We start from the raw sequence: 13,940 nt of genomic DNA, 5'->3' as shown, positions 1-13,940 counted from the left end.
TTTACAGTGAAGTCCAGATAATGTTTAAGCTTCTGCAACTGATTCTACTTTCAGTCATTAGACTAAAATTAACTTCAGTAGACAAGTTTCATAAGTGGCTAGTGATTTTGGAATGCCAACTTTCAGTACAATAAAATTATTTGTGAGAATAAGATATGCATTCACCATCCTTTCTTGCATCAAGTTCCCTCAAAACTTTTTAGTCATTTTAGAAGAATTATGAATTGCTCTTTCAAAAGAAAAATAGCTATTTTAGGCAAAACTTTATAATTTATTTGCAGGTTAGGGAGAGCAATTTCAGAAGAGCTTGTACACAGCATGGTTTACATATGACTTGCCAATAATTTTGGCAGAATCTAACCTACATTTAGAATAGAGCAACATTGCAAGTGTTTCCTTCTGTGGATGAAGTACCAAGAATGTGGTGAATAGGAGAGACTGAACATGTGCCTTGTTAAGTATTAGTACATGAAAAGCTGAGAGCTGTAGGCTGCATCTCAAACATTTTGATGGTATTTTTCAATTGCTGAATCATTTTAAAAACAAACTCCAACCAACAACCAAATAACAAAAAACCCCAAATAGCAACGACCCTAAGAGCCTGCACTTGCTAGCATTAAAGAAGTCAGCTCAAGAACCTGGTGTAGGTTGCTGTGTTCCCAAATCCTGCCACAAATTTCCTCCCCTTTTGTGAAATCCCTTTGCAGTGATCACCTGGCTGCAAATATCAGATGGATTTTTCCTTCTTCAAATTCATACCTATTGATTTTTGAATCTCTGCAGACAGAGTTACTTTCACTGCATCTTCATATTGTATTACCAAGCAATTTAAGTTAAAACTATGTGGGTATTAATACAATTCAAAGAATTAAAAGCACCACCTTTATACCAGTGGCATGTAATAAGATAGAAGCACAACATTTAAAAGCATGATCATGCAACAACAGCCCATCTGTCCTGTTCTTTCTAGATTACCTTTTGATTTTTATAAGTCAATATAAGACAAGGTTTTTGGTTCACAGCAATTAGCTATATATTATTCTGATACATAATGAATAATATCTGATTGTTTGCTTGGTTTAACTTCGTATTTAGCAAGTAGGACTTCTAGCAGTTATAACATGTCCTTGGTCACTGATTTAGTTCAACTGGGAGCTACCTGCTGAATTACAGTACTGGTTTTTTAGGTGGTCTCCATTAAAGTAAGATCATAATAGCAATTGTCAAGGACAGGTAGAGAATCAACAAGATAGAAAAGGGGAGAAGTTGACCAAGGATCTCTTTGTTAGCATAGGTGGTGGATATCTGTATTTTAACTGCTACATTATTTCACTGTTTGATATAACTATTTCTTTTCAACTTGCACTAGTGCTGAGGTAAATTCTATTTTTTGTGGTGACCGGGGGAGTAATTTTTCCTAGAGTCACATTTAAGTCTGCAAGTAAATCAAATATACTTACCTTTGTAAAACTCACATACTTTGCAACAACAATGTTGCTTATATGGATGTCAACACTAATATAAATAGTGAAATACTGTTTGGGTTAGGCTCAACCCTAAAATAAAGAGCGATGATTTCGCTTTTAAAAGGGTCGGACTCTATATAAACAGTGGCAACCCTGACTTTAAGATAAATATCAGTGAATTTGAGTCAGAAAATGCTTGAATCTGATCCATTTACGATTGCATTTTTCTCTGTTAATTAAGGGCTTTATTCAGACCAAAATTCAATTTCCACATTTTTTTGTCACTGAGACTTGTGGGACTCCTGTGGTGTATAGTCTTGGAGCAGAAGCCAGAAGTCTCTTAGCAGTGCTCCCAGGGCACTTGGACTTGAGTCTTTGGCAACATCCTCGAAGTAGCAGTGAAAAAAAGGTCACACCCCTCTCACACACCCAAGTGAGGAATGTGACCCACATCAGGACAACCAGCAAGATGCTGGGGAAGAATGTGTGCACAGGGGACCCAGAGCGCTGCTCCACTTAGGGTGGCTGAGTCTGCAGACTTGGCTTATCTGTGCCATCCCAGTCCCTCCACTTCTTTCCTGCAAAGGCAGGAGGTCACAGAAATATTACAGCATCCCATGCTTTACCTAGGAGACCAGGAGTTGTTAGTTTTTGTATTACTGTCTTCACAGAAGAAGTAGAGCTGAGATCCTTTCTACTTGCTAAGATGCTCATTAATGGTCCTGTGGGACTTTGGGTGTTCCCCCATCTGTTGGGGCCAAATTCCAATTTATGCATTACATTAAACTCTTCCAGTCCTTTTTAATGACTACAGTATTATTCACTCCTTGCCTTGGTCTGTTGGGTGGTGTTGAAGTATTTCTTCTCAGAAATTTTTGTGGTTGGTGAAATCATTATTACAGTCATGTGTCTGTTTTCGTAGCTCTCTGGAGGAGAGGTTGGGTAGAGTCCTCTGATGCCATTATTTCTAGCTGGACGCTCCCTGTCAGGAGAGCAGCTGGGTGTTTGTAGATGGCTGTGACAAGCAGATGTCATTGATCAGTCTAGAGAATAACCTCCTTTTCTGCTCTGCTCTGATTCCTCTTGTAGGTACCATGGAAAAGAGTGAGCTGTTTTTAAGCTCAGCAGAACTCCAGGTTCCTAGGAGATGAGGGCAGTGGTAATTAGATACAGCTGCGTTGTTAGGACAGCCACTGGAAACCAAGGGGAAAGTAACTACACATCCCAGGCAGGCTACTGGTGGTAATTAAGGAACACTTGGGGCTGACATAGGTCGTTATTCACATAGCTGCAGCTTATATAAACTCGCTGTGGAAGAAGCCTTCAAGTTCCCTCTGTGCAGCTATGATGAGTTGTAAGAATTTGTTAGGTTTTTTCCCTGCAGATTTGAAATTTTTTTTACATTGGATCTATGATGATGATTTAGTATATGGATTGAGATTTGTTAGTGGAGACAATCATGGTATGGAAACTTAATTTTAAAATCACTGCCAAAATGTAGGGAGAATTATGGACACTGCCTGGCTTCTGCAGTAGATATTTTGGTTACACTCTAGAAACCTGTTGAAACTTCTGAACATTGATTTAGTGGAGAAGACTGAGAAGACAATTTTTGTTGCCTGCAGTCATCTTGGTCAGAGCTGTAATCCTGTCAGATTGCATTAGCTGAACAATACCTAGCTGCTCAGTGCTTTTGTGTGGGGTATTTCCAAGAGAAACCCGAGTGCAGTAAGGACAGGCAGCTCAGTGGTTCATGTCCCTGTCAGTCTGTCCTGAAGCAGTGCCTCAGGGTGTACCAGGAGAGGCTGTGCTGCTGGAGAGAATGGTTCAGCTCCTGATCACTGTGGTCATTACACAGCTGGTCCCAATGCAGTTTTCTTCATTCTAGTATGCAGAATTCAGACTGGATGAGTTACAGTTTTGTTAGAATTAGTAAATTTCTGCTTTAAGATGTTCATCCATCCATATTAAGCAGTAAAACTTTTGCAGTTTACAGATACTGTATTTTAAATTTGCAGATGCATTTTTTTCAATATTCTGTTTCATTTCTGTTTATAAGATACCTAATGAAACATGCTAATTCAAAACTACTGATTATGCCCTGAATTTGAGTATTACTATTAATTATAAAATTATGAATCCTTTTCTTGTGCCAAAACTAATTTAGCTAACCTGCCCCTGCATCTCTTTTTGTCTTCAAGATATCGATGAATGCAGCACCATTCCTGGAATTTGTGATGGAGGAGAATGTTCAAATACAGTTAGCAGTTACTTCTGCAAGTGTCCTCCAGGGTTTTATACAGCTCCTGATGGCTTGAAATGCATAGGTGAGTAGAATCCTGTGAACAACAGAACAGTAGGTGTTATAACAATTCATTAATATCAAGAATGGACAACAATGTGTCAGAAATATATTTCAGCTTGGGGACTTGAAATCCTTCTTTTATGCAGAAGTACATCACATGCCTGTATATGTATTCTGAAATGAGTTTTCCATGTGCAGGATAGTTGTTTTTTTAATCTTCTTTGAGACCTCTTTTATTTTTCTACTACAGCTTTTCTGTTATGTCATATTTGTTGCCTTAGAACTTGTTTAAAGGTCTCCTTGGTGTTGTTGCTCTCATGCTTGTCTTTAATTTAGTCTGTTTTATATTCAGCACTCATTTAGAAAAGCCAATTTGCATTCCAACTGTTATAACCCTATTGCAGGCCTTTGTCATTAAAGGAAGTAATGTGATAAACTGAGTATGGGATATTTTTATGTGCTTTTATGACATTGATGATTTGGCAGAGCTCTTCTCTCTGGCTTTCACTGTGGGAGAGCAGAACCCATCTTCCAGAGGCTGGACTGGGAACCAAAAGCTTTGTGAGTGAAAGGATTGCCACTGCAGTGCCAAAGCCCTGAAAGAACAGTGTTAGCAGTTAATCCTTCTGGGAAGCATTAACTGCCTGCTCTAAGGCAGGTGGAGTAGTTAATTAATTGGGGTTTTTCTCATTTTTGTGCAGTAATTTATTTTTTCAGTGCCAGTGCTGAATTTTGAGCAAAAATCAAATGAAAGGTTTATTTCCTCTGTTTTAGTATATTTATTTAATGATTCTTACACAGTGCCAGCACTAGGAACCAATACAACATCCTGTTTAGTACCTTTGGTAGGAAATAATTTTGGAAGGAATCCCAAAGTTCAGAGATCAGTACCAAATAATACTAACTTTCCCAAGAGATCTTCAAGTACTTTGGGTTACAATTAATTTTGCACGGTGCCATTCAATTTCTGCAGGCTGTAAGAAATAAACTGCTTTTCTTCCATCATCAAGAATGGCTTTCCTGTAGATTTGATCCACACTGTACCCTTAAAATGCCAATGGGAATTGCTGTTATTGCTTCAGATCAATAGCTTCTAAATTGCTATAGATCATTAAGTCATTGATTGCTGCCTGTACTTAATATTTTTGAGCAAGATTTACCTTTCCATGGCAAAAATTTTCTAGAGATGCACAACTTGCATTTGCTTTTTACTTTTTGTAGTCACCACTCTGTCAGGGCAGCCCAACATTCAGACCCATGTCATATTCTTGCAGTTTCTCAGCATTTTTACCCCCTGTGTTTGTAGACTGAAATAATTCAGCTAAAGAATTGGGATTTTAAATGGTGACAAGGTTTGATAAATAATATGTCACACTATGAGCCATCATTGAAATTTTGGGTTTGTGTTCAAGGCAAAATGTGCTAAATGGGAAGCACTATCAATTGTCTGCAGATATTTTGGATTCTTGTGTAATTTGCAGACACATTCTTGCCATATTCACAGGGACAGAGCCCAGATCTGTGTTAGTGCTGGGCAAAACATGTAATCTTGATTTAATTACAGCATGCCTGTCTTAAGTGAAAAGTGTTAGCTGGACGTGTCTGTTCTGTTAGAGAGGAGGAAATGCTTCTGAGAAATGTATCCCTTAGGGGACTCCAGCTCAGCAGCACTGGGGCCAGATATCCAAAGGATGCACCAGGAGCTCCATTATTACAAATCTTAAAAATAAGAATAGACAAATCAAAGATATCTCCTAGAGCTGCAGAGCAGAAACAAGAGCAGGGCATCTCATCCCAAGTGCATGAAAAGTGCAGTGAAGAAAGTTGCTAGCCCATGATTCCAACTGGCATAAATTTGTTTGGTCTGTGTTACTTTTTGATGGCCTCTTTTTACATTTTTTCTTTTTGAGAGACACGTTTTTATTGAAATTTATTCTCGTGGTGATTTTTTGCCTTTTGAGAAGACTATAATTTTTCGTAGAAACAATAAATACTGACAACTGAAACAGATAAAGGTAATTTCCTGCTGATCTTGTCCTGGTTTGTGTGTTTTTACCATTTGGAACAGAAGAGGAAGGGGGAAAAAGTAAGAATGATGCCTTCTGATTAGAATATGGAAAGATTTGGTATTTTTTTCATAAACTTGCTGAGTTTTTTTCTGAAAATGTTGTGGCTTTTGGACACACTCTTATAATTGTAGGTAGATAAAGGTGTTTGCTGTGTGCTTATCTCTCCATGGCACATTGTGTACTTGCACAGATCCCATGTAGATTCCTTTTCCACTTTCCATTACTGCTCTTAAATGTTTCAAAACTTGGTACTGACCAAAATAGAGAAAGGTGAATTATGAAAGATGATTATCAGGTCTGTTAGATTACTTCCTTCTTCCCATCCACCCCACCATCACTCCAAACCACTGATTATCTCTCCAGGGGTGGTGGAGAACAGTTCTAACTCCAAGGAGTTCTATTTGATTTTTAAGAGGGTAGATGAAGAAGTAAATATGTGTGGCAGTTTAGCTGGGTACCAGGAGAAAACAGAGAACCAGTAGTAGAACTGAAACCTGATTTTTTGTTCTCTGTTTCAGGTTTCCATCATATGATAGTATGACTGATCTAAATAAAGTTGGAAATAAAGGCCAACGACTCTTTTAGCTGTATTGTCAGTAATATCCATGTTTAGGGTTCCAGCTAATAAAAGACAGAACTATCACAGATTCTCACAACATATCACTATATGTCAATTTCCTCAAAATAGTAAGAAACTCCTCTGTTTTTTTTTTACATCCACTTGTGTAGTAGCTAGTGAATTCTGGAAAGCGCTGGTACTAGACAGATAATCCACCATGCCCTGGGTAATTGAAGTACTGTTTCTTTAGGGAATGATGTCTGATGTTGTAAAACTAGATCTGCAACTTTTTCCACTATATCTTGACTGCAACTCTTTGTATATTTTAGAAACAAACTTGGTCTGGTTTATCATGCAGTGTCAAATCACATTGCAGCTTATAGAGAGTTTGACATGATGTGACATATTGTGAAACAGTTCCTCAAAGTTTCAGATGGTATCACAAGATTATTTTTTATTATTTTTTTAATCCCGTCCATATTTTCTCTAAGCTGAGCTATCTCTAACAACATTGCACAGAGCTGAGGGTATAAAATCTGGGTACAGGACATTCTTTGTACAGCACATGCTTACCCTTTCAGACAGGAAGCCAACAGATCTCCATAAACAGTGTGATTGCACCAGTTAAAACTGTGTTGCACTTTCTTGCCTGCAAGCCTATATCTTATCAAATCACTACATACTTCAGCTGGGGAAGCCATGACTAATGAAAAATGAACTAATGCTTTGTGAATTGCAATGCTGTGAATTTATTGCTGTCGTCAGTGCTTTCAAATCAAGACTTAATTGATCTGGTCTGATCTTTAATAAGGATGACACTGCAGTTTTTCTTTAGGGTCATAGAAGCATTTGTTGTTACATACTGAATATATGTTTTTGCTGCATTTTTGTATCCTTTAATGCATTGCCAGCTCCATATTTCACTGCTGCTTTCTCACAGGTTATGCTTGAGTCCAAAGCAGCCCAAATATTGTCTAGATTTTTTATTTTTCTGATGCCACTGATAACGCAAATCGCTCCAGAACAATGGCAGCTTTCCCTTTTGTGGAAGCCACGTTTCTCGTTGAACCGATGCTCACCCATCCATTCCCCTCTCTCTGCAGACGTGCGCCCTGGGTTCTGCTACTCCGCGCTGAGCAACGGGCGCTGTGGCGGCCAGCTGCCGCAGCCGCTGTCCAAGATGCAGTGCTGCTGTGACAGCGGCCGCTGCTGGTCACCCGCCCCCGCCGCCGCCCCGGAGATGTGCCCCATCCGATCCACCGGTAGGAACCCGCCTGAGCTCCACTCAGCGTGCCTCGGCACTGAAGTAGCAGCCATTTCCTTTTGGTTGGGTTTTTAGCTGTAATGTTTTCATTAAGGAGCTACACGGAGTGGTTGAGGCTGAAGGGCACCTTGGCAGATTGTTCAGTCCAACTCCCCTGCTCAAGCAAAGCCTCCTATGTGGAATAGTGCTCAGGACCCCCAGGAGGGCAAGCAGACAGAAAGAATTATTTGTTGCTTGTTTTTTGGTCAAGTTATTCTGACCTTACCTGCTTCAGATTTGTTTTCAAAAGCCTCTTCAAGATCAAGTTACTTCCTCTAGACCCTTTTAATACGTCCCTAATCCCTTTGCATTTTCGTTCTCTTTGGGAAACGGGGATTTCCTTCCTTATGACAAGCTTTCTGAGATGCGATATATTTCCTGAAATTTGATACAGAAGATGATTTCTCTCTGCTACCAAAATTCTTTATTGTCTCCTTGGGTATTGAGATCCTCAGATAATGTATCACTTGAATTGAGAGAAGATGGTGAGGGAGAAGAATGTTAAACTAAGTATGAGGGACTGGAGGGAAGCTGATTTTGAGATTGTTTAGGACTAGAGACCTAATAAAATCCTTTAGAAGAGGAGAATACAAGAAATTTAAGAATTTATAGGAGGAGGTTAAGGGAGGTGCAGAGTTTATGAAGGAATGGGATTGTAACACTATAGCAGTATAACTCTGAAGAAATTGTCAGAGTTCATATATGGGAGTTTTGATTATTCTTATTTTTAATCCTTTGAGTGAAATTGCATAATACTGGAGCAGAAATCTGCAATCAGAACTGTTGGAAGACTTTCTGTCACTGTCTTATTCATAATATTTAAACACGTTAAAAGTTCAAAACTGGCTAGAACAATGCAAAACATAGTGCACTCTATTGACAACCCTCTGAAATTGGAAGACAACAAGAAGTCTTTCAATCTTAACACAGTTCTTGCTTTCTTCAAATACTTCCTAATTGTTCATATCTAACTGGTGAGTAAACTGGGTGGAAAAGTAATGTAACCTTTGGCCAAGGTAATTTGGCCAAAGCTGCAGACTGAGATGTCATGGAGAAGGAGCTAGAACCCAGGACTTCCTGACTCATAAATCCATGCAAGGTCTTCCAGATCATGGTTACATGCCACTTCGTTTTTGGTTCTGCTTCTGACTGGAGACATAAATTGAGACTATAAATTACTCTTTTTGAAAGTGCTTTGAAATTCTTTGAAAAGCTTTACATGCATTTAAGGTATTGCTGTCATTATGTAATTAAGGTCAAATATTCCTTACATAGTATATCCTGAGAAGGCAAGACAAGGAATTTAGAGCTGTCAGTGGCCCAAAGCATCTTTAACTCTGAAATGGAAATTTACTGCAATATAAAGGGGAGCACTAGCTGTATAATGTAACTGAGTAGTTGCATTTTAAATGTGGACATCAGACCCAGTTGCTACTGCAAAGTGGTAACTACAAAATTGCTAGGAATTACACATGGAAATTGAAGTTGCAATAAAAAGGCTAGCACTGTAATTTTTTATAATATGGTGGTAATTGTTTATGTGGAATAACAGGGTTTATCATTGACACTATTTAAAGACTAAAAGGAACAACAGAGTGAAATGCAGTGATACATGAAACAAACTGATCACCCAACAGCATGAAATAAATGCAAACATCATAATCAGGAAAAGCAGAACTTTAGTTTAAGTTTGTTTAACAAATCCTCTGTGATTCAGGAAGAGCTTCTAATGTGTTTGACAGGTGGAAACAGATACGATGAAAGTGTTGATGGCTGAAATACCCAGTTTACTTCTCCCAACATTTACTTTATTTTTCTGTCTTTGTTTTTCATATTGTTTCAAGAATTCATTAATTTCTAGATTTTTTTCCCCTTATATAATTCTTCTTCCCTGTTGTTCCACAGACTTTAAATTTTGAAGTTCAAAGATGTTGACTGCACAAATAACTGCTTGTGTGCACACAAATTGTTAACATTAATTAGGTCAGCTGGAATGTGGTCTTTAATTGTGATACTCTGTGTGCATTTTTTGGATTGCAAGTTCCAAACCCACACTTCCTGAAGACAAAAGAGTCATGGGCAAGAGGAAAAGTGGGGCAGTAGGGCAGATGCCACTAATAGAGATAAAGAATAGGAGTATGCAACACATACACCATAGATTGCTCTTCCAGCAAAATAGATCATTTGTCATAGATCATTCCTATCATTTGGAAAAGGATGAATTTATGTGAATCTGACTTGGTTTCTCTTTGGCTACACTGCTTAGACTACACCTTATTTGGTTTCTGCTTTTATTGGCAAACTTAATTTTCCCAGGGAAATAGTGTTAGTGTATTCATTCTCTAATTGGTTTTGCCTCATTGCTTATATTTGTATTTCTTTGTTTTAGGAGGTTAACTTTTAAGAAACCCATTTGAAACTGGGCTTTTTTCCCTGTTCAGTATTTTTCTAACTCTGTGGTAAGCTTTCTGTTAAATTAACTTGGGATCAAATCCAGAGTCCTTCTCTAGGTAAACTTCACACTGAGTTCACCAAAGATTTTTGCTTGAAAGAAGACTAAGTAGATTAGGATCAGGTCCCTGCCTCACTGTTCATGTGCAGAATATCAGTTCTGTTACCTTTTCACTGGCAGTCTTCTGACAAGTAGTGTTGAGATTCTGTGGATTAATGACTCAATTCAGAGAGCAAAGCTTGTTGCTATGAAGAAAGCATATAGGCTCACATTTTCCAGATTATTTAAGGTTTGTTATTGCTAATCTGAAACACTGCAAAAAGGAGGAGTGTTGGATTAAATGGAACAGGCTGCAAGAGTCTAAAACAGCATTGATATTTTCTTGTTTCAGACGAGTACCGTAAATTGTGCTCAGTATCTGCTATGCTGCCAGCAAGACCTGACCTTCCTCCAGCCCGTCCTGATGTCATCCCCCCACCACGCTTTCCTGACATTTACCCTCCTCCCCATCCAGAGATCATCTATCCATCTCGGGCTCCACCAGTGCATCGTAAGAGAGACAGAAATAACCTCTCTGAAACAACCTCTCCTTGCACCATGTGCATTTAGCTTCTTTCAAAACATCCATTCCTCAGGAGCAGTGTGCTCCCTTCAGCTGTTGGTGTCTTTTACTTGTTTTATGTGGACATGGAGGCTCTGGATGTCCTTTTAATCAGAGCCTGCCTACCATGTGCCTTGTGGCAAGATACCTATCTCATTAGTAGTGTTTTCCCTGATAAGATAGGTTTCACAAATTCCCTTCTCACTGTATGTAGTGTGGCTCATGTATTGTAATAGTTACATTACTGTTATTTTAAGGCTGTTGTGAACTTTGCTGCATGTCAGCACTGCATAATATGAATAGCTTTTTGACTAGGTTGTGACAGATATTTACATTAAAGAGCTTGTTTGAGAGAAAGCAACTTCTTTTAGGTTGTTTTCCTCACTTGCACTTGGCCAGGTATGAAATGTACTGATCAAAACTCTGCTGTGCTCTGCTGGACACTGAGACTGACCCAGTGCACAGAACTATTTTAGTGATACACACGGACACATGGATGGGTTAGTTTTCCCTAAAATAAGAAGGAAGCCAGAGCAGACTACCAATATAGAGCAACATACCAATACAATGTAGTCTTTTTTTGTCTTTGCTTAGAGAATTTACTACATGCCCATGTGGTTTGGAGTAGGCGTGTGCCCCTGAAATCATTTGGCATAACCACATACTCTTTTGCAAGTAAACAAGCTGGTTTTGCCCACACTCTGTGCAGATGCAAGCAGTCTCTGCTTGCACTGGCACCAGCTGAAACTATTTAGTCTTGGTTCAGCACCAAGCTGAGCTAATAAGCCTAAGAGGCAAAGTATTTTAGCTTAGGCTGACACTGCACTGACGTAGTTGCACAGCTTCTGGTCAGCTGCTAGCAGGGACAGAGCCAGCTCATGCCTGCCTGCCAAAGACAGTATAGGCATATTCCCAGGGTTATCCCTGTCCTCCTCACTGCTATCTGGGAAAGTGAAAATAATGAACCAGTCTGACTGCTCTTTGCTACTCCAGGCTTTTAGTAGAGTCCCTGCAGTGCCACACATCCCCTTTACCTCTAGGGATGAGCAGACATAGTCCTCTTTGATAGGACAAAAGATGAAAACACAACCAGACTTGCCATAATGAAAATTTCTGTGGTTGTTAGCTGTTTTCAAACAAATCTCTAAGAGTCAAAGTGCCATTTTCTCTCTCCCATTTCACTATGTAATTCACATTACATTGGAAGGTAAATGTTGATTTTTAATGGAAAATCCTGCACAAGTTGTAGATTATCAGAAGCTATTATGATGAACTATTAAAATATTTTCCCAACTGTTGTTATTTCAGCGATCTTGCCGGTGAACTTAACTGACTATTGCCAAACATTCCGACATCTCTGCCGAAATGGGCGTTGTATTCCCACTCCTGGGAGCTACCGCTGCGAGTGCAACAAAGGATTCCAACTGCATGGTAGAGAGGAATGCCTTGGTATGTGGTTTTCTGCTGTAAATCACAGAGGGGAATTTCATTTTAGAGGAAAAAAACATTCTTCTCCACACAATGTAATAACCGAGTTCTTAAATAGAAGAGCCCCGCCTCCAAAAAAAAATCCCAATAAAGAGACCTTGGCAAACTGATTGATTTCAGTGGCAAACTTATTTTTACAACAATTTTGCCTTTAAAACAGTATTTAACAAATCTTGTAACAAAATTACGCAGAAGCAAGGATTTCTTATTTTACTAACCCATTACTATAATGTGTTTATTAATTATTGAAAATGGTCTCTTTAAAATGCTACCAGCTTTTTGAGTATGCAATGACCTATTGTTAAAAAAATAATAAATTTAGACTTAGTGGGATTTACAAGTCCTTTTTAACTTCATGAATAGTATCTTGTTGGGCTCTTGAGACCTTTAGGCTTGGAACTCAGCAAGAGCTCAACAATAGAAGCACAGATTAACTGTATCTTATAGGCAAGATTTTGGTTCTGTCAAAATCTTCAGTGAAGCCAAGAATGTAGAGATGTAAGATTAAGGCCTCAGTCTCTCACACGTGCAATATTTTACTAAAAATTCATTTTTCCCAGATCCTGTTTATCTTAAAACATGGGATCTTTTTTTGGGATCTCAGTGATGTCCCCTTTTCTTAGGGATTGAAGGGCACTATTTCTCCAAGTACAAAATAATAAAATACCCCTGCAGGCAAAAACAACTGGCAGCCAGTGTGATAATAAAATTGTATTGTCTGTGTTCCACAGATATTGATGAATGTGAAAGGAATCCATGTGTTGGTGGAGACTGTGTGAACACACAAGGATCCTACATCTGCCAGTGTCGTGTTGGGTATCAGAGCACGGCCACCAGAACAGAGTGCAGAGGTAATGGGCATACAGCCACATCTGCTATTGTCTGCTTATCAGGAGGGAAAATTGTTTGCAAGCAAAATTTAACAGATGGGTCAAATATGGAAGTTTTTAAAAAAAATAAAATTCAGGTATGGTGGTAAAAATGACTGACCTGCTGGAGCTTGCTGTTCACTGACTGGGTTATGAGAAGAGGCATTTTGTCTTGTGCTAATAGGATCTTGGCACTATTTATGGCTTTGAAATAGAACAGACATATTTTCTTGGTTTTTTTGGTTTTTTTTTGTTTTTTTTTAATATTAAGACATTATTTTCTTTTGCTGCTTGAAGATCTTAAGGACAATTAAGCATCCCTTCACTTGAGAAACACTTTATGTATAAAAGACTAAGGAAGTTGGGGAGAAAGATAAAACTTCCCATGAGTAAATATAAGGTTACACTGCCCGTGTGTAGTCTCTGCTTACTGCCAGAGAAACAGCTAAACATAAATTACAGCAATGAAAACTTAGATATGGAAAAGTAGTGGGAAAGTCTAGATGGGGAAGCCTCAGAATCCTCATTATAGTTATTCTGAAGATCTGACTTGACTGTAGTCCTGATGGTCTTCATCCTGTCCTCCTATGGGAGTGGGACCACATAACTCCTCAGCGGTCAGCCAACCCTCTGTCAGGGTTTTGTGACTCCCAAATTGGGGTAGGCATTCAACTGTAAAGGTAGATAGATGCCTTTATAATTAAGGCATGATGAGAGATTTCTGGCAGAAGAATAAATGATTGCTTTGATATTCCATAAGAAATGAAGCATCTAAATGAAACAGGATGTTTGAATGCTCAGAGTCACAGCTTGTCTTCATATTTTGCT

General features: G+C 38.8%; 1 protein-coding gene across 2 annotated transcripts in view; it reads left to right on the top strand.

Annotated features, from left to right (window-relative positions):
- The window catches only part of FBN1 (fibrillin 1), a 141,669-nt gene that overhangs the window by 54,703 nt on the left and 73,026 nt on the right, over positions 1-13,940 (top strand). For both annotated transcript variants that reach the window (XR_009275121.1, XM_058811553.1), the window contains exons 9-13: positions 3,668-3,793; positions 7,503-7,661; positions 10,546-10,704; positions 12,064-12,204; positions 12,975-13,094. Coding sequence is in view for 1 of the 2 variants with exons in the window: in XM_058811553.1 (XP_058667536.1) it covers positions 3,668-3,793; positions 7,503-7,661; positions 10,546-10,704; positions 12,064-12,204; positions 12,975-13,094 (705 nt within the window). In the remaining variant the exon portion in view is untranslated. The remainder of the gene's footprint in view (positions 1-3,667; positions 3,794-7,502; positions 7,662-10,545; positions 10,705-12,063; positions 12,205-12,974; positions 13,095-13,940) is intronic.

Source organism: Ammospiza caudacuta, chromosome 10 (assembly GCF_027887145.1).
Source record: "Ammospiza caudacuta isolate bAmmCau1 chromosome 10, bAmmCau1.pri, whole genome shotgun sequence".
Taxonomy (NCBI): Eukaryota; Metazoa; Chordata; class Aves; order Passeriformes; family Passerellidae; genus Ammospiza; species Ammospiza caudacuta.
The sequence above is the reverse complement of the archived record's forward strand: the minus strand, read 5'-3'. Positions and strand labels throughout refer to the sequence as shown.